The sequence below is a fragment of the Loxodonta africana genome, chromosome 19 (assembly GCF_030014295.1).
Source record: "Loxodonta africana isolate mLoxAfr1 chromosome 19, mLoxAfr1.hap2, whole genome shotgun sequence".
NCBI classification, from domain to species: Eukaryota; Metazoa; Chordata; class Mammalia; order Proboscidea; family Elephantidae; genus Loxodonta; species Loxodonta africana.
Window position 1 is genome coordinate 31,077,165 of NC_087360.1, and position 19,135 is coordinate 31,096,299.

At 39.7% G+C, this 19,135-nt stretch overlaps 1 protein-coding gene across 3 annotated transcripts in view; it reads right to left on the reverse strand.

Moving 5' to 3' along the window:
- The window catches only part of GRK3 (G protein-coupled receptor kinase 3), a 155,315-nt gene that overhangs the window by 17,545 nt on the left and 118,635 nt on the right, over nt 1–19,135 (reverse strand). For all 3 annotated transcript variants that reach the window (XM_003419096.4, XM_010598772.3, XM_064272529.1), the window contains 5 exons: nt 9,825–9,891; nt 9,261–9,361; nt 6,906–6,972; nt 5,768–5,863; nt 247–409 (listed from right to left, as the gene is read on the reverse strand). In XM_003419096.4, coding sequence (XP_003419144.1) covers nt 247–409; nt 5,768–5,863; nt 6,906–6,972; nt 9,261–9,361; nt 9,825–9,891 — 494 coding nt within the window. The remainder of the gene's footprint in view (nt 1–246; nt 410–5,767; nt 5,864–6,905; nt 6,973–9,260; nt 9,362–9,824; nt 9,892–19,135) is intronic.

Sequence of the window (19,135 nt, forward strand, 5' to 3'; positions counted from 1 at the left end):
ATTACAAGATAAGAGGGCATACTAGCGAAACACTCGTGACTGTCTTGATACATTTTTAATGATGTTGACTAAAGTCTTTGAAATATTATCCTGAGCTTGACCAAGCCAGATAAAACTAAAACAATTTATGGCATTTTTTTCCCTCTCTTAGAAAGTACTTTATGACTCACATACCTTTTTAGCTTTACAAGCCGTTTTGAAAATTCATTGCATTAGAAATGTTTGGCAACACGTTAGCTATTTTACCTTCTTCATGGCCAAGCTGCTTATTTTTAGCCCTCTTCCTGGCCTCGATTTTATCCGTGTCTGCATTGACTGCATCATACACAGTTTCCGCCACTTCCTGCTGCCAGCGTTCCGAGATTACCAAAGGGAAGTTCTTGTAGAGTTCTTGGTCGCAGTCGAGAAGCTTATTATTTTAAGAGATCAAGATATTTAAGATTTAACATAAAGAGGCAAGAGATTCAAAAGCACTGCACATGTGAGGATGGGTCACAACTGTATACAGGAGGACAATTCAACAAAGACATACAATCCTTCGTTGGTGGTGGTGGTGTTGGGTGCTCTTGAGTCGGTTCCAGCTTATAGCGACCCTATAGGGCAGAGCAGAAATGCCCCAGAGGCCGTAAACTTTATGTAAGCAAGTCGCTGGGTCTTTTCTTCCACGGAACTGCTGGTGGGTTAGAACTACTGACCTTTCCATAAACAGCTGAGCGCTTAACCACTGGGCCACCAGGGCTCTTCTACAATCATTTAAAGGCAATTTTTCAGTCGTCTACCAATGACAGCTCAAGCAACTAGGGTCCACAAATGATCATAACTGACGAGCACTTCATTTCAGAAAAAAAGGTGAAAATACCAGAGAAAGATAATCTGGCACCACAAGCTTACTGAGGAAGCACATCCTTCAAGGGACAGTCAGGAGTCCCTTCAGTTCAGCCCAATATCCTATGACATCTTTACTGTATTTCTGGCAATAAAAACTAACATATAGGGTTCTACTTGAGGCACTTAAACATTTCTGAATTGACAAAATAAAATATCAGTTACGGTCAGGATACTTTATTTATGAAAGTAGGAAAACAGATGGCTGTAACTTTCGGAAGTATGACAAGGGAAAAGCCAAGAGGGCTTTCTAACCTAACCTTCAACTGACCTGAAATATTAGCGGGGAAAACGAGGCAGAACTTAGAATTCACTGCTTGAGACTTCCAACTAATCCAAGTCTAACAGCATAATCATACGTATAATATAAAGCTCAATACACATGGAGTTAAGCCAACTTAGTCTTTGAGTTGCAAAAACAAAAACTACACTTAATAATAGTATTTCTCTCCCAAAATATTACTCATAACTCTTCATTCTGCCCCTTAAGTGAGGACGAACTTTGAAGAATAGCAGAGAAAATGGCTTCATGCATCTGAGCTACAACTTTATGGCAGAAGTGCTGGCAACCCTACTGATCTAAATTAACACGTTGTCTCTCAGAAGCACAAATTTCATTAGAGACTTGATTAGCTCTCTCCTTGTCCTAAGAGGAAGACAGGGGGTACGTATTATAATAGGCTGGTTATTTAGGGGGGAAAAAGAATAAACGGGGGAAGGCATTTGCCAACGGTTGTACAGCCAATCAATAAAACCCAGAAAGATGTCCAAGGACCCAATCTAGGATGTTCTCCAGCACTCTTACTGATTTTTTACATGAATGTGTTGACTTTGAGATCACTTTTTTATTTGTCCCTGGCTGGTACAAGGAAACGCTGGTGGCATAGCTACAGCTGCTAACCAAAAGGGTGGCAGTTCGAACCCACCAGGCACTCCTTGGAAACCCTATGGGGCAGTACTACTCCGTCCTCTAGGGTCACTATGAGTCAGAATCAGCTTGACGGCAATGGGTTTGGTTTTTTGTTTTTTTGGAGATGGTACAAACAGTTAATACACTTGGCTGCTAACCAAAAAGTTGGAGGTTCGAAAGGTATGGCAATCTACTTCTGAAACACCAGCTATTGAAAACCCCATGGAGCACAGTTCTACTCTGACACACATGAGGTGGCCTTAAGTCAGAGTCAACGTGACAGTAACTGGTTTTTTACTGGTTGTATTTGTAGAGTCTTCTTCCCTTTCAATTTTCTTCAGATGCCCAAACTAAGCCCAGATTTGAAATCCTCAGTTGTTCTGAATGTGACTGGAGGGGTATGTGTGTGTGTTTGTTTTACAGGCCTGAGGCCTAATGGGCACCTCTGAACAGGGCCACTGGGCAGAGTCTAAAGAGCCTGACCAGAGTAAAAACATGCTCTTTTCCAAGGTAGCTACTCTGAAATGAGCAACTTGGGCTTTATGTACAAACTATTGTACTGTTTATAATTTCGGAAAACCTTGATCTTTATGACCCCATCTACGCTGTTAAAAATGAATAGAACAAAGAAGAGGATTTACGTTTACATGAAGATATTATTTTTCTTTGTGTCCTTTTTTTTTTTTTTTTTAGAACAGTGTATTATTTGGGCTGTTTCTTAAAGATAAAGAATAGGTTGTTGTTGTTTTGTAGTTGTTAGCAGCCACTGAGTTGGTCCCTGACTCATGGTGGCTATAATGGAACAAAATTTTGCCCAGTCCTGTGCCATCCCCATGATTGGTTAAAGATTGAACTATTGTGATCCGGAGGGCTTTTACTGGCTGATTTTCATAAGTAAATCACCAGGTCTTTCCTCCTAGTCTTAGTTTGGTAGCTCTGCTGAAAACTGTTCCGTATGATAACATCACATAACCCCCCATTGACAGATGGCTGGTGGCTGCATAAAATGCAGTTCCCCCAGCTTGACTAAAGCCATCACTGTGGTCAGGACCTGGCTCCTCATTCACAGCTATAACCTTGCCACAAACTCCTTGCTGTTCTAATCAAGGCTTTGAACCAGTTCAAATCGGTTCAGTCATGGCCAACGAAGCAAAATTGGAAGATACTCGAGTTTTTTTAATTTGGGTGATCTGGAAAGGTAACCAGAATGGGAAAAATTATGGGTTGAAGCCCTGGAATGGGACCATTGAAGGAGATGTAGTGAGCCCTTTCAGGACCCTGATGCATGAGATGGAATTACTGGCAGAAAAACATATTCACAGTGCTCTGGTCAGCCACCATCTTAGAGTGGGGCACCACTGTGTTCTGACTGCTCAACATTCTTCAGGCAAGAGATTTGGTTGGTATGGAATGTGTATGCTGCCCTTGTTTTCCAAGAGGGAGATTAAGTTTCTAACAGGGCTTCGGCCTGCAATTTTTCCCATTCCGGTTCACCCAAATCCTAAAAATTCGAGTCTGTTCCAGTGTCGCTTCCTTGGCCAGGGCTGAACCGAGCAGAAATGGTTCGAAAGTCTTGGTTCTAATGTGTGCCTTCTTTCTGAGCTCCGGCTCAGGAAGAACCAAAACCACAATAACAAAAGCTACTGGAAACCCTGGTGGCATAGCGGTTAAGAGCTACAGCTCCTAACCAAAAGTTCGGCAGTTCGAATCCACCAGTCACTCCTTGGAAACCCTGTGGAGCAGTTCTGCACTGTCCTATAGTGTCCCTATCAGTCAGAATGGGCTCAGCAGCAATAGATTTTTTTGTTTTTGTTTAATTAGTTTGTTAAGCATTGACTATAAGCCTGATGGTTTAAACGGGTTCTCTCATTTATCCTCACAGGAATCTCATCAATGAAACTACCCGTTTTACAGGTGAAAAAACCAAGGCTCAAGAGGTTACATAACCAGCCCTGTAGTAAGTGGCAGATATGAGTACGGTCTGACTCCAAAGCCTAGATATTAATTTACAAAAATTTAAACTCTGAGAATCTCATTTTAGCATTAAAAACTTTGTGGGCGCCCACATAATAGTAGTTTTATTTTTAGTACCCATTGAAGGATAGCTAGTACCTCTAATGATGAAATTCTATTGTGACAGCAGTCATCCTTTTAAATAACTTTATAGATGTATTACTCCCTGAAACATTGCCATATTGTAGCATTTATGCACCTGAAACATGTGTTTGTTCAGGCTACAGACAATGTTTAGTAGGTGTGCAGATCTGGGTATGGGTTATGCTGATATTCCCAGGGGGGAGCCACTGTTCTGGACTGCAGAGGGCAACTCTGCCTGGGTCAGCTCTCCTCCAAAACCCTGGGACCTTGGTCCCTTCTACTATGTGCCTTTGCCTAACCTCTCCCTCCTGGGAAGCTGCCCCTGTGAACACCTCAATCACCCATACCCTGCGGCCCCTCCTCCCTGACACTGTCAGTTCTACCCTGTCACCCACTTCTTTGCTCAATTCTCCACCTTTGCTTGCTTCTCTCAATACCTGATGTCCATCCCAGAAATCTCCAACTTCTCCTCCAGCCACTTAGCCACCATTTCTGTCCCCATCACTATCTGGTTCGAGCTCTGCGTGTTTCTAGTGCATCCAGTTATAGCTCCTGTTAGGCCCCTGCGTTTCATCTGTTGGACTTTTATCTACATCTTGCAGGGATGGTTTTTGATAGTACTGCTACCTTTTGGGGTTACTTGAGAAAAATGAAGGGGGCTTATGTAAGAGGTTCCTGGATGGCACAAATGGTTTGCGCTTATCTAAAGGAGGCCTGGTGGTGCAATGGTCAAGTACTTGGCTGCAAACCAAAAGGTTGGCAGTTTGAACCCACCCAGAGGCTCTGGGGGAGAAAACCCCAGTGATCTGCTCCAATAAAGATTACAGCCTAGAAAACCCTATGAGATAGTTCTACTCTGTCACATAGGGTCTCTATGAGCTGAAAGTGGCTCAAAGATGCCTAACAACAATAATAACAACTAAATTAAAGGTTGGCAGTTTGAACCCACCCAGTGGTGCCATGGAAGAAAGGCCTGGTGATCTGCTTCTGTAGATTTACAGCCAACAAGGGTTGTTGTTGTTGTTATTGTTGTTAGCTGTTGTTGGGTTGGCCAAAAAAAAAAAAAAAAAAGATTACAGCCAAGAAAACTCTATTGGGGCAGTTCTACTCTGTAACATAAGGGGTTGCCATGAGTCACAACTGGCTGGAATGCAATGGGTGCAGTAGGTAGGGCAGAAATGCAGGCAGCTGAGAAGAGAGTGAGGGGATCTGGAAGGGAGTGGGAGAATCTGGGGTAAGTAAGCTATGAAAGTGGGGGAGACAAGAGCTTGACATGTCATGATACAATTTGACTTAGCATCCTAAAAAGGATAATTTTCTCTCATGACTCACCATCTGTAATTATGGCTTGTCTCTACTTAGGAAAAAATAATGACATGAACAAAAGTTTGAAAAATGCAAAGGATTATATATATTAAAAAAAAAAAAAAACGGTGATTATTGCATCTTTGATTGACAAAAGCAAAATGATTCATGCTGCTTGCTTTTCATCCTAGAATAGAGAGGTCTCTTAAAAGAATTGAGATGATGGCTCTTTCACACTGGGCAAGGTAGAGTTGATCTCACAGCATTATGGGCTTTTTTCTATCCTGATTCATGTATGTCTAAGTCTTATTTCAACCACAAATATTCCAAATCAATAAACCCTTAACCATCGAGCAGTTCGTTGAAAATAAAATCATCAGTCCAAAGAAAGCTTCCACTGTTTCTAAATAATATGGGTTTTTGACATATGCATCTTCAAATATCTAGATATTCATCTATAAATTTTACTCCACAAGTAACCCACTACTAAGACAATCATTAGGTTGAAGTGATTTTCCAGCAGAAAACCTACCTTCCCACCCCCTAAAAAGGAAAACGTCCCACATGTACCTTAATGCCTTTGGTGTCCTCTTCATCAAATGAGCCGATATCAAAGGCGTCAGCGGCATTGACTTCTCCGCGGGGAGGAATCAAGGGTGGAGGGTACTAGAAGACCCAGAAAAGTATGGGACAGTTATCACATTTCCCTTAGAGCTCCATCCCACCCTAACATTCTATAAAAAGAACCCAGTGCACGATACCAACAAGCTCCACTCTGTGCGGCATTTCGCTCAAGCTTACACAAATCACATTACCTGTTTCATGTAAGTTCTTTTGCATTGAACAGGCCCCAAAGGAAGACCCCAAATTTTAGAAAAAAATTAAGGAAAAGAAAGAAAACGAATGTCCAAATATCTTAAATAATTATCAGATACAATGAAGTCCCCAAGACTGCAGATTTCCGAAGTCCAACTTTTAAAAAGCACGTTCTTTCAAATGATGCTAGAACCATAAGGCTTAACGGGGCCTGGATGGAGCGCACCAAGCCTGGCAAATGCCCTGAGCTTGAGGCTAAGGGAACCAGAGCTTTAACTCTTAGACAGGCCTAACAGATTAGTTTCTCATTCCTCTAAAAAAAATCATCATTCCTCTATAGTTTGAGTTCATACAAAAATGATTCCACTGTTGATAGTCTACATTTAAAAAAAAAAAAAAAAACTAACCTGTGGTGTTTTCCTGTATCAATGAGAATATTAAGAACAATTAAATAAGGGAATTATGCTAATATAAAATTACGCAAATTCTCAAATTACCTGGTACTGGTCTAGAAAGTATATACAAGTTTATGATAAAAGTCTTCTTATGTTTTTATATAGGTCTATGAAAAAACACAGTCACAGGTGTGGAGGTAAGAATTCAAGAAAATGAACTAAAACTAAAAAAGATTTCAATTATATAGATATTGGAATTAGTTAGATAACAGCTCCATTTCACCAGTCATTAATTTATATAGAAGATATTTTCAAAATGTTTATATTAGGGAAATGAAGGGGGGTGGTTTTCCCAAAGACAGGTCAGCGTACAGTGGCACCTGGGCAGAAGGGAGCTGAAGGAGGGACTGTTGGGGAGGGAACATGGAGAAGAACCCAGCAGCTTGGAGAGAAGGAGAAGCGAGCACAAAGGCGAAGGGAGCCCCAGATGGATATACCTTTTGTAAGTAGACATGCTGCCAGTCAATGCCTTGGAAAAAGCAATGCTCTTTTACTTCCTGTGCACTGTAGACGAGAGAAAGAGTCGTAACAGTGTAAGTTTGCATTTGTAAACATGAGAAATGCTTTGCAGAAATTGCCTGCATTAAGAACACATAACTGTCTTCCGTCCCACTGAGTTGATTACAACTCACAGCGACCATACAGGACAGAGCAGAGCTGCTCATAAGGTTTCCAATGCTGTAATTTTTAAGGAAGCAGACTGCCACATCTTTCTCCTGAGGAGCGGCTGGTGGGTTTGAACGGCTGACCGCTCATTAGCAGCCAAGTGCTCTAACCACTGTGCAAGCAGACATTTTTTGACATGTAGGAAACCAGAAAGTTTACCTACCATACCCCCTCTCGGAAGAAGTTACTTGAGAATACTCTTTAGCAAAAAAAATGGGGGGAACCTAGAAAAACAGAAGGCATGTGATCTAGTAATTGGCAGATTCAAACCAGGAGAGTAGAAAAGGGAGGTGTTGCCTGGCACGATGTTGATTAGGGGGGAATAGATAGGGCGCCCAGCCCTCATTGGAGTAGGTAGAATGAGTCCCCCGTGACAGACACATCAAGGAAAAAAAAAAAAAAAAACCAACGAAAGGTCCACAGCTGTGATATTATCTTTAGGTATATGCATGTAAAAACAAAACAAACAAACAAAAGACAACTTTAGGTTCATCGCCAGGCTATGCAGAGAATGTGTAAGGAATGACATTGATGTTGCCATAATGAATACTCATTCGTTTGCCGCATTTGAAATGAACCTATGCCCAAAGCACAGAGGCTGATGATGGTGGCAGAATGGAGAGTAAATATTGTCACTTGACCATGTAAAATTTAAAATAAACATGACAGAAACTAGTCAGCGAGAGAGAAGAGTGTTGAAATGAAAGGCAGAAATGTTAAAACTCCCATCAAGTGCGGAGTTAAGAGATGCTGTTTACAGTTGGTGGAACAAGGCATAACTGGATAAGTGTATCATTTAAAGCAGCAAAAGGAGGCAAAAGAGGAACCAAAACTGGTGTTTTAATTCTTTTGAGAGGGTGGGGGACAGGGGAGGCTATAGAGAGAGTAATGGGTGAGCTAAGTCCTCACCTACCATAGCAGGAATAGATAATTTCTCAAACTGATAAATAAGGAAATGTGCATATAATCATATAATTTAGCTATATAATATACATATAGTATGTAGGTATGATATGTATAATACACACAAATACACGCTACTCTAAAAAACATACATAAGCATATATACATATATTCACAGAACCAAACCAGTTGCCGCTGAGTCAGTTCCGACTCATGGCGACCCCATGTGTGTCAGAGTAGAACTGTGCTCCAGAGGGTTTTCAATGGCCGATTTTTCAGAGGTAGATCACCAGGCCTTTCTTCAGAGGCAACTCTGGGTGGACTTGAACTGCCAACCTTTTGGTTAGCAGCCCAACACTTAATCATCTGCACCACCCAGGGACTCCACTTATATATGACACAAAGTTGTTTTTTTATGAGAAGCAAGCCTAGAGGTAGATAGAAAAGCAAAGGTAGGGAGAAGTAGGAGAAAAGCCTGTTACAAGCTGTTCTCTATAAACTTTCCAGATATTACTGGGGTTTGGGATTTTTTTGTTGTTAGGTGCCATCAAACCAACTTAAACTCATAGCAACCCATGTGACAGAGTAGAAATGCCCCATAGGGTTTCCTAGGCTGGAATCTTTACAATGGAAACCCTGGTGGTGTAGCAGTTAAGAGCTACATCTGCTAACCAAGAGGTTAGCAATTCAAATCCACCAGGTGCTCCTTGGAAACTCTACGGGGCAGTTCTATTCTGTTCTATAGGGTCACTATGAGTTGGAATTGACTTGATGGCAACTTTTTTTTTAAATCTTTACAGGAGCAGATCTCCAGGTCTTTTCTTCAGCAGAGCCGCTGGTGGGTTAGAACCCATGACCTTCCAGTAAGCAGCCAAGTGCTAATCACTGTACCACCAGGGCTCCTTGATCATAACGTTAAACTATCAAAATTACAACTGTTATCATTACTAAAACTTAACCAAATGGAATATGAGATACAAGAATTCAGCTCCATCATCTACAAAGTAGATTTATAAAGTTAAAAAGTTAGAAACTTCTTCAACTGGCTAATTACAAAACATATAGGACAAAATACATATATTTCCCACGTGATTTTTTTTTTCGCTTGAATCAAAACTGAGATTTCTAAGGACTAAAAGGATTATTACCAATATATTAAAAAAAAAAAAAAAACTGTTCCAATTTTAGGGTAAAGGTCCTGAAAGGTAGAAACAATAGCCTACCCGCCTCCATGACAGCCAAGTCGTTTGCTAACGTCTCGCTGAAGTAAGGCTTCCAAAAGGGACGTTAATTCGGGGGAGAACGTATCTGGAAGTTCCACATTCTGGGGAAGAGAAGAGCAAAATCTCAAAGACCCAATCCTGGCAACAATGCCTTCACATCCAACCAGACTTAAAAGTCGTTCCTTGGATAGGCATAGTATTCAGAATTGTAGATGTATCAAGAAATAATATTTACTCTAAAGAAAGAGAATTAGGTTATTAATCACTTTCTGAATCAATCAACAGACTGGGGCTGGGTTCCTACTCTTCTGCACCTCAGTAATTTCTCCTTGTATTTGATTTCTCTGGTTTTGTTTAGTTTTCTCTATCTTTCGTATACTGTTTGGGAGGAGATCTTGACTTTGAACCTTGGCATCCATTTCCACTAATTCTTCCCTTAGAAATTCTTCTGGAAACTAGATCTTCACGTGTTAATTTCAAAAAGCAATTTTTACACTGGTTATCATAGAATGAAAAACGGAAATTATTCTATCAATATAGTAAGAACATAATTTTAAATCTTACCACGGTGAGTGTCATTCGGTCTATTTCATGTTTATCTTTGGTTTTATGTTGTCTGAAAGGGCTGTGGCTGTAGAAGTAAAGAACACTCCATTAAAGCATGACATCAGGTAAGTTAACACATGCTACCCACTGACTAATATTTGAGTAAAGTATTATGTTCTGTCAGAGCCCTGGTGGCACTGTGGTTAAATGCTCAGCTGCTAACCAAAAGGTCAGCAGCTAGAATCCACCAGCTGCTCCTTGAAAATCCTATGGGGTAGTTCTACTCTGTCCTATAGGGTAGCTGTGAGTCAGAATTGATTAGATGGCAACGCGTTTGGTTTTTATTATCATCATGATCATGTTCTATTGCTGTTCACTTGAGACTACAGAAATACAAAAGCCATAAACACTGATCACTTCCAGAGAACAAGTGGGGATCAAATATACTAGGTCTTGAAAGAGCAAGACTTTAAATCTTATTTGAACTGCCTGATCCTTCATTTAAATGAAATTGTGACACTAAAATAAGCTTTTCTAATTAAGATATAATTAGAAAAAAATATATAATTCGTCAACAGTCATAAGAATGAAAGTCATTTACATAAAATTTATCTTATTCTACAAGAACCATGACTTCATCTACTCTGAGACCAGGAGAACTACCACTACTGACTATTCTAAAAAATCAGGGCCACAAGAGATGGACCCCGGTAGAATGGGAGAAAAACGTGGAACAGAACTGCAAACAACCCAAGGAGTGCTGATCAAACCAAAACCTTACTAAGGCTGTTAACCAAAAGAATGGAGGTTTGCATTAACCTGGAGGCACCTTGGAAGAAAACCTTAACGATCTACTTGCAAAAACCCTCTGCAGCCAGTTCTACTCTGACATACATGGAGTTGCCAATGAGTTAGAATCAAGTCCATGGAAACTTTTTTTTAATCAATTTTTTCCTCTGTAAAGTGGGATAATGCCACATACTTCACAGAAGTATAGAAAGAAACAATCAAAATAATGTATATGTGAGTCACCAGGACTATGCCAGTATCCAGCAGGCACCTAATAGAGCAGTTATTTCTGAGATTAATAAGGAAGTGATATTGCTTAAATAATTCTTACTTTTTACCATGTTGTTAGCACTCCAGGGAAGCTGGCTTTTAAAAGAAAACATCATTAAATGACACTATTAAACATGCAAATTAGAAAACCATGGCCTTATTTATTTGAACATTCAGGAAGGGATAGGTATATCATTGAGTGTTCTTATAGTGAGACCTGCTGGGAAAATGACTAATCCTACACATTTACTTATAAGGAATATATGACAATATCTGAGGTAAGAAATTTTGTGAAACATTTTACTGTTAACTCCGTACAATGGATTAGAATGTTGAACATATAAATCAACGAGACTTAAAAAAGACTGAAAATTCCACTTATCATAGCACTGCTATTTACTACCACTGGTCTGGCCATGGCCCTGAATTACTTAAGCTACGCACTGAGTCACCTCTTGAGGAGATAATTGTATGTCAGTACACTTATTGTCCTAAATATTTTCATTTTCTTTTTGTACAAGAGAGGGCGCTCTAATGCTTTATTTTCTTCCTTATCATGCAGTGAAGTACAACGTAATTTCCATCTCTTGGAAGCATTCTTTTGTGGGGGGGGGAGGTCAAAACATGGTGAATTAGGGTATGGGAGGCAGACAGATGGGTTGATGGAGGGTCCTATGGTTAAACGCCACGTGCCAGGCAGAAGTGCTATTTTGGGTGCTAGGTGTATGAATAGTTGTTAAAAACAAAAAAACAAACCTATTTCCATCGAGTATATTCTGACTCATAGCGGCCCCATGGGACACAGCAGAACTGCCCTGGAGGATTTCTAAGGCTGTAACAGACTGCCACTTCTTCCTTCCCTGGAAAGTCTGGTGTCTTGGAACTATCAATCTTTCAGTTAAAAGCCAAGTGCTTCACCACTGCACTACCAGGGCTCCTTATGAATACTTGTTACATCATTAAAAATAAATAAAAGCAGAAGGAAAAAAAAAAACCCAATAAGGTAAATTAGCACTAAGCAAGCAAATATTAGTCTTTAAGACAGATTTTGATTGGAAATACTCCTTTCATCTTACTTGTTTCCAAGGAGGAAAAAGTACAATTACTGCATTTAAAAATCAAATAGAGTACAAAAAACAAACACTAGCAACTTATTGATTTGTTATTTGTAAGATATTATAATTGAAAATATATTTGTATCATTCTCTTTTATGCAAAATACACACATATATTCACATGCTTACAGCTCAAGAGAAAAGGAAAGTTTGTTAAGTCCTATTTAAACCTTAGTCTCTCTCCTAGCCAGTTAGCTGTTTCCACTCCACAATGTTCCTTAATGTAAATCAGTTGCCATTGAGTAGATTCTGACTCATGGCAACCCCATGTGTGTCAGAGTAGAACTGTGCTCCAGAGCGTTTTCAGTGGCCAGACTTTTCTTTTGAGGCACTTCTGGGAGGACTTGAACTTTCAGCCTTTTGGTTAGCAGCCTAGCATGTTAATCTCCTTAATCTATAAGAGGGGATTACGCACGACAACCTCCTTGCTTTTCGGCGAGTCCCTTTGATTCGGCTCCTGTGTGCACAGCCACCAGAGCCCACTTCTGCTCTTGATCTCTGGGCACTTTGCCCAATTGATGCCGGAAGGAAAGGGCTTGGCCTGACACTTGTAGAGAAGGACTGCTGTGTTCGGACAGAAATGCTCTGTGCTAAATTTAAAAAGTCTTTCATGAGACCAGAGGGAGGCTTGCAAGGGGGCCGGAGTTAAAGATAGTGATGCCAAAAACATTCCCAGCACGTGGGCCCTAGCGCTACAAATCCCACTTTATAAATACAACTTATTCTGTGTTTGACTCCGTAAGAAACCATGGGAAATGCTCTTCAGCTATTCAGTTCTAGGCTGCAGTGCTGAGAAGGCTTGGTCTTTCCAGTGAACATCTTGATACACATCTGCTTCCAATGTATCCTTGATTATTCTTTGTGAACAAAACCAAAGATTCTATTTCTATTTTGGAAAATGCCAGCAAAAACCTACAATAGTGATGATCTCCACTCTGAGGGAGGCACGTGGTGTGCACAGCCCCTGTGTGATCACAGCTGCTCCCTGATGCTGCCCCTTAAATAGGAGACAGCAACAGGCCTGTCGACAGCTCCCCACGTGGAGCCAAGCTGTCCGACAGCACAGGCAGCATTCTGACTGCATTAGGGAAGGGTGGTGGGAATAAAATTCACATGTGCAACGGTCAGCTGTAGCTTTCTGTGTGACAGACGGGGGAAGACCCGCAAACTTAGAAAATCCTTCAAGATGTGATAAATTATGGGGAAACACACACATGCACACACACATCGTTGCTGTGTTGTTGGGTGCTGTCATGTCGATTCTGACTCACAACGACCTGATAAGACAGAGTAGAACTGCCCCATAGCGATTCCTACACTGTAATCTTTACAGGAGCAAATCACCAAATCTTTTCTCCCACGGAGCCCTTGGTGGGTTCAAACCACTGACCTTTCAGTTAGCAGCTGAGCACTTAATCATTGCACCACCAGGATCCCTACATACACATTAAACCAAAACCAAGCCAAACCCATTGCCATTGAGTCAATTCTGACTTTTGGTTAGCAGTTGTAGCACTTAACCACTATACCACCAGGGTTTCCAAAAGCTCCTAGGTGAGGGGAAGACTGATGACAAGGATCTTCCCTCAGAGCCGACAGAGAGAGAAAGCCTTCCCCTGGAGCTGGCACCCTGAATTTGGACTTCTAATCTCAAAGACTGTGAGAGAATAAATTTCTGTTTGTTAAAGCCACCCACTTGTAGTATTTCTGTTATAGCAGCTCTAGATAACTAAGACAACATGGAAACTGAACAACACCCTGCTTAAAAACCACTGGGTAACAGAAGAAATCAAAAATGAAATAAAAAAATCCAAGAATCAAATGAGAATGAAAATGCAACATAGCAAAAACTTCAGGACACAGCAAGAGCAGTGCTCAGAGGTCAATAAATGCACACACCAAAAAATAGAACAGCCAAAACCAATACCTTACCCCTACAATTCTAACAAATAGAAAAAGAGCAGCAAAGGAAGCCCACAGTCACCAAAAGAAAGGAAACAATAAAGAGTAGAGCAGAAAAATGAAACAGAAAAAAAAAAAAAAAAACATAGAATCAGAAAGACTAGAAGTTGGTTCTTTGCAAGGATCAACAAGATTAGAAGTTGGTTGTTTTAAAGGATCCATAAAAATCAACAAACCACTGGCTAACATGACAAAGGAAAAGAAGAAGATACAAATAAGCTAAATAAGAAATGAGACGGGTGACATCACAACAGAAACAACTGAAATAAAAAGGATCATAACAGAATACTATGAAGAGCTACACTCCAACAAATTTGAAAACCTAGAAGAAATGGACAAATTTCTAGAAACACACTACCTACCTAAACTAACACAAACTGAGGTAGAAAATTTGAACAAACCCATAATGAAAGAAGAAACTAAAGAGGTCATTAAGAAAAAAAAAAAAAAAAAACTTCCAGCAACAACAAAACCCCTGGCCCAGATGGCTTCACTGGAGAATTCTACCAAACATTCAGAGAACAGCTGACACCAATTCTACTCAAACTATTCCAGAACATAGAAAAGGATGGAATACTCCTGAATTCATTCTATGAAGCCAGCATAACCCTGATACCGAAGCCAGGCAAATACACTGTTAAAAAAGAAAACTATAGACCAATATCCCTCATGAATATAGACACAAAAATTCTCAACAAAATCCTAGCCTATGGAATTCAACAACATACCAAAAAAATAATATATCAGGATCAAGTGGGATTTATTCATTCATTCATTCATGTGCAAGAACGGTTCAACATTAGAAAATCAATCAACGTAACCCACCACATAAATAAAACAAAAAAGGAAAAGATCACGATCGTATCAATCGATGCAGAAAAGGCATTTGATAAAGTCCAACATCCATTTCTAATGAAAACTCTCAGTAAAATAGGAATAGAAGTAAAATAGGAATCCCTCAACATAATTAAGGGCACATATATAAAACAAACGGCCAACATTATTCTCAATGGAGACTGAAAGCATTCCACTTGAGAATGGGAACCAGACAAGGATGCCCTTTGTTACCACTATTATTCAATATTGTACTGGAAGTCCTAGCTAGAGCAATAAGGCAAACAAAGGAAATAAAAGGCATCCAAATTGTAAGGAAGAAGTAAAACTACTCCTATTTGAAGATGATATGATCCTATACATACAAAATCCCAGAAATATTACAAGAAAGCTACTAGAACTAATAGAAGGATTCAGCAAAGTGTCAGGGAACAAGAGCAACATAAAAAGATCAGTCAGATTCCCCTACATTAGCAAGGAGAACTCTGAAAAGGAAATGAAGAAAACGATACTATTTATATAGCCCCCCAGAAGATAAAATACTTAGAAATAAATTTAACTCAATCCAAATTCTAAGAACATTCTTTAACAAGATGGAAGAACTAATCACCAACTTTATATGGAAAGGAAAGAGGCCCCAGATAAGCAAAACATTACTGAAGAAGAACAAAGTAGGAGGCCTCACACTTTCTGATCTCAGAACCTACTACACAGCCATGGTACTCAAAACACCCTGGTACTGGTACAATGACACATATCCCAATGGAACAGAATTGAGAACCCATAAGTAATCCATTCACCTATAGACAGTTGATTTTCAACAAAAGGTCAAAATCCATTAAATGGGGAAGAGGTAGTCTCTTTAACAAATGATGCTGGCAAAACTGGTTATCCATGTGCAGAAAAATGAAAACAGGGTCCATACCTCATACCATATACAAAAAATAACTTAAGATAGATCAAAGACCTAAATGTAAAACCTAAAACTATAAAGATTATAGAAGAAAAAACAGAGGCAAACTAAGGGCCCTAATTTATGATATAAATAGAATATAAACTATAACTAAAAATGTACAAACAGAAGATGATAAACTAGACAACTGGGACCTCCTAAACATTAAATACTTATGCACATGAAAAGACTTCTCCAAAGAGTAAAAAGACTACCTAAAGACCGGGGAAACATTGGCAATGGCATATCTGACAAGGGACTAACCTCTAAAATTTATAGACAACTTCAAAACCTCAACAACAAAAAGACAAACAACCCAACTAAAAAACAGGCAAAGGATGTGAACAGATACTTCACCAAAGAAGACATTCAGGCGGCCAACAAATATACAAAGAGATGCTTGTGAACATTAAAAAAATGCAAATTGAAACTACAATGAGATACCATCTCACCCTGGCAATAATGGCACTGATCAAAAAAAGAAAGCAACAAATGATGGCGAGGTTGTGGGGAGAATGGAACTCTCATACACCGCTGTTAGAAATGTAAAATGGTACAGCCGCTATGGAAAACAGTATGGCGCTTCCTTAAAAAGCTTGAAATAGAAATATCACATGAACCAGTAATACCACTCCTAGGTATATATCCTAGAGGAATAAGAGCCTTGACACTAATAGATATATGCACAGTCATGTTCACTGCAGCATTATTCACTATAGCAAAAAGATGGAAACAACCTAAGCATCCATCAATGGGTAAATGGATAGACAATCTGTGGTACATACATACAAGGGAATACTATGCAACATTAAAGAATAACATTGAATCCATGAAACATCTCACAACACAGGTGAACCTGGAGGATGTTATGCTGAATAAAATAAGTCAATCACAAAAGGAAAAATATTGTATGAGACCATCATTATAAAAAATCAAGAAACGGTTTACACACAGAAAGAAATGTTCCTTGATGGAAGCGGGAAGGAGGGCAAATCACTAACTAGATTGTAGACATGAATTAACTTTGGTGAAAGGAAAGACAATACACAATATGGAAGAAGTAAGCACAACATGACCAAGGCAAATGAAGACAAAGGAAGACACTGAGAGGTACGCGAGGGTAGTAGGCAACAAATATAAATATCACTACATATACAATCCTGCAGCAATAGTAACAGCAAATGGTAATTTACATGTGGATACACAGGTAGATAATGTAAGGTGAACAAATGTAGGAAGATGTATGGGAGCACACCCAAGAGCATATATAGGTTTGGCAGTGAATATTTCTACATATGTATTTGAAAACTTCTTAGACATAACCAAACACCTCGTGGGACTGAATCACTGGACTTGAGAATTCAGGACCATGGTCTCAGGGGACATCTAGGTCAACTGGTATAACACAGTCCATAAAGACAACGTTCTACCCTGCCTTGGTGAGTAGTGTCTGGGGTCTTCAAAGCTTGTGAGCAGCCATCTAAGATACAATGGGTCTCTTCCCATCTGGAGCAAAGAAGAGTGAAGAAAACCAAAGACTCAAGGAAACAATTAGTCCAAAGGACTAATGGACCACATGAAGCATGACCTACACTGGCCTGAGACCAGAAGAAGTAGATGGTGCCTGGCTACTACTACCAACCACTCTGACTGGGATTACGATAGAAGGTCCTGGAGAGAGTGGGAGAAATATGTAGAATAAAATTCAAATTCATAAAAAAGATCAGACTTGCTAGTCTGATAAAGAGAGTGGTGGAACCCCTAAGACCCCTAAGGGTCTTAGACACCCCTCAAACAAGTACAGAACCCACTCCTGGAGATCACCTTTCAGCCAAACAATAGGCCTATGGTGAACAATAACACCTGTGAGGAATGTGCTCCTCAGGACAGTCAACCATAAGAGACCAAAAGGGCAGCATTTAACCAAAAGCAAAGTTCAGAAGGCTGGAAAGGACAGGAAAGAGGGGCGAATGGAAACAGGGAACCCAGGGAGGAATAGGGGAGGGTGCAAACACATTGAGGTGATTGCACCTATTATCATGAAACAAAATGTGTATAAACTGTTGAATGGGAAACTCATCGGCTCTGTAAACGTTCACATAAACCACAATAAAATGTTAAAAACAAAAAAAAAAGGAAAATCTGAGGACCCCTGTGCTACAGAATAAACTACTCCACTGATCTACCAAAAAAAATAGTCTGTAAGTATGGACTCTGAGTCTTCAACCACATTGCCAAGGACAATGCTAAACAGAAGGGATCTAAAACAAAAGCTGGTGGCGTGCCTCTTCACCCACTCCCTGTGCATGCGGTTTCTCAACCGTGTATTAAAGAATGCTATTTAGGGAAATGGTTTTCTCTGTTTTGCATAAACTCTCTGATTAGGTCAGCTAGTCTGATGACATGAATTAAGGCCATCCAGACTCCACAAACACAATAATTTAATTAAGGAATACCAGGACCTGGCTTTCTAGGCAATAATACAATTTTGATTCCCTATTCCCGAGTGAATAGTGAGCAGCGAACAACTGGATCCTCACAGCCCTGGGGAATTGGCGTGGGTGTGTGGAGCCGAGTTTCTTTTGGGGAAGATAGGGAATTCAGCCTCTCTATGGAATGTGCTAGACATAATATGAAGACCCAGTGGTGCTCAAGTCTGCTTTCTGATGGAAAAGTGACTAACTTAGCAAACTGACAGGATTGCGTGCATAGGAGAAATACTAAAGGGAAAAGTCTTGACTAGGAAATTTTCATGAGAAGTATTTTTTGTATCTTCGTGAGGAAGAAAATCAAAAACATATTTTAAAAACTTAAGATTCTCTTTAAAATTAAAAATATCTTAAATTAAGGGAAACATTAATATAATTGTTAAGTGCTCAATTTTAGAACATATTTGAGAGTGTTCTGGTTTCATAATCTTTTCTACTCTATTTCATCATATTTGGTAGTTTAGAACCAGAGTCAAGTATAATATTAGCTATAAAAAATAAACAAGTTAATTTCCATGTGTTTACATACAAATACAAACTTTTCAAATGCATTTATTTTGGATCTCCATTCTTTTTTGTAACCGTCAAAATGCCTCACAAGACAATCACTTGTAATTAATTTCTAGGGGAAAAAATTGCCCTACCCTCTTTGATTACCCACATTTTAAAACAATACTTAACTCTCAGAGTGGCTTATCAATGGACATATTTCAAAGCAGTCTTATTCTAGGTTTAAAGTGCAATAATTCCTACATGGCATGGGACAAAAAAGAAGCCCTGGTGGCACAAAGGTTAAGCGCTCGGCTGCTAATCAAAAGGTCAGTGATTCCAACTCCCTAGCTGCTCCACGGGAGAAAAGACCTGGCGATCTGTTCCCATAAAAATTACAGCCGAGGAGACCATATGGGGCAGTTCTAT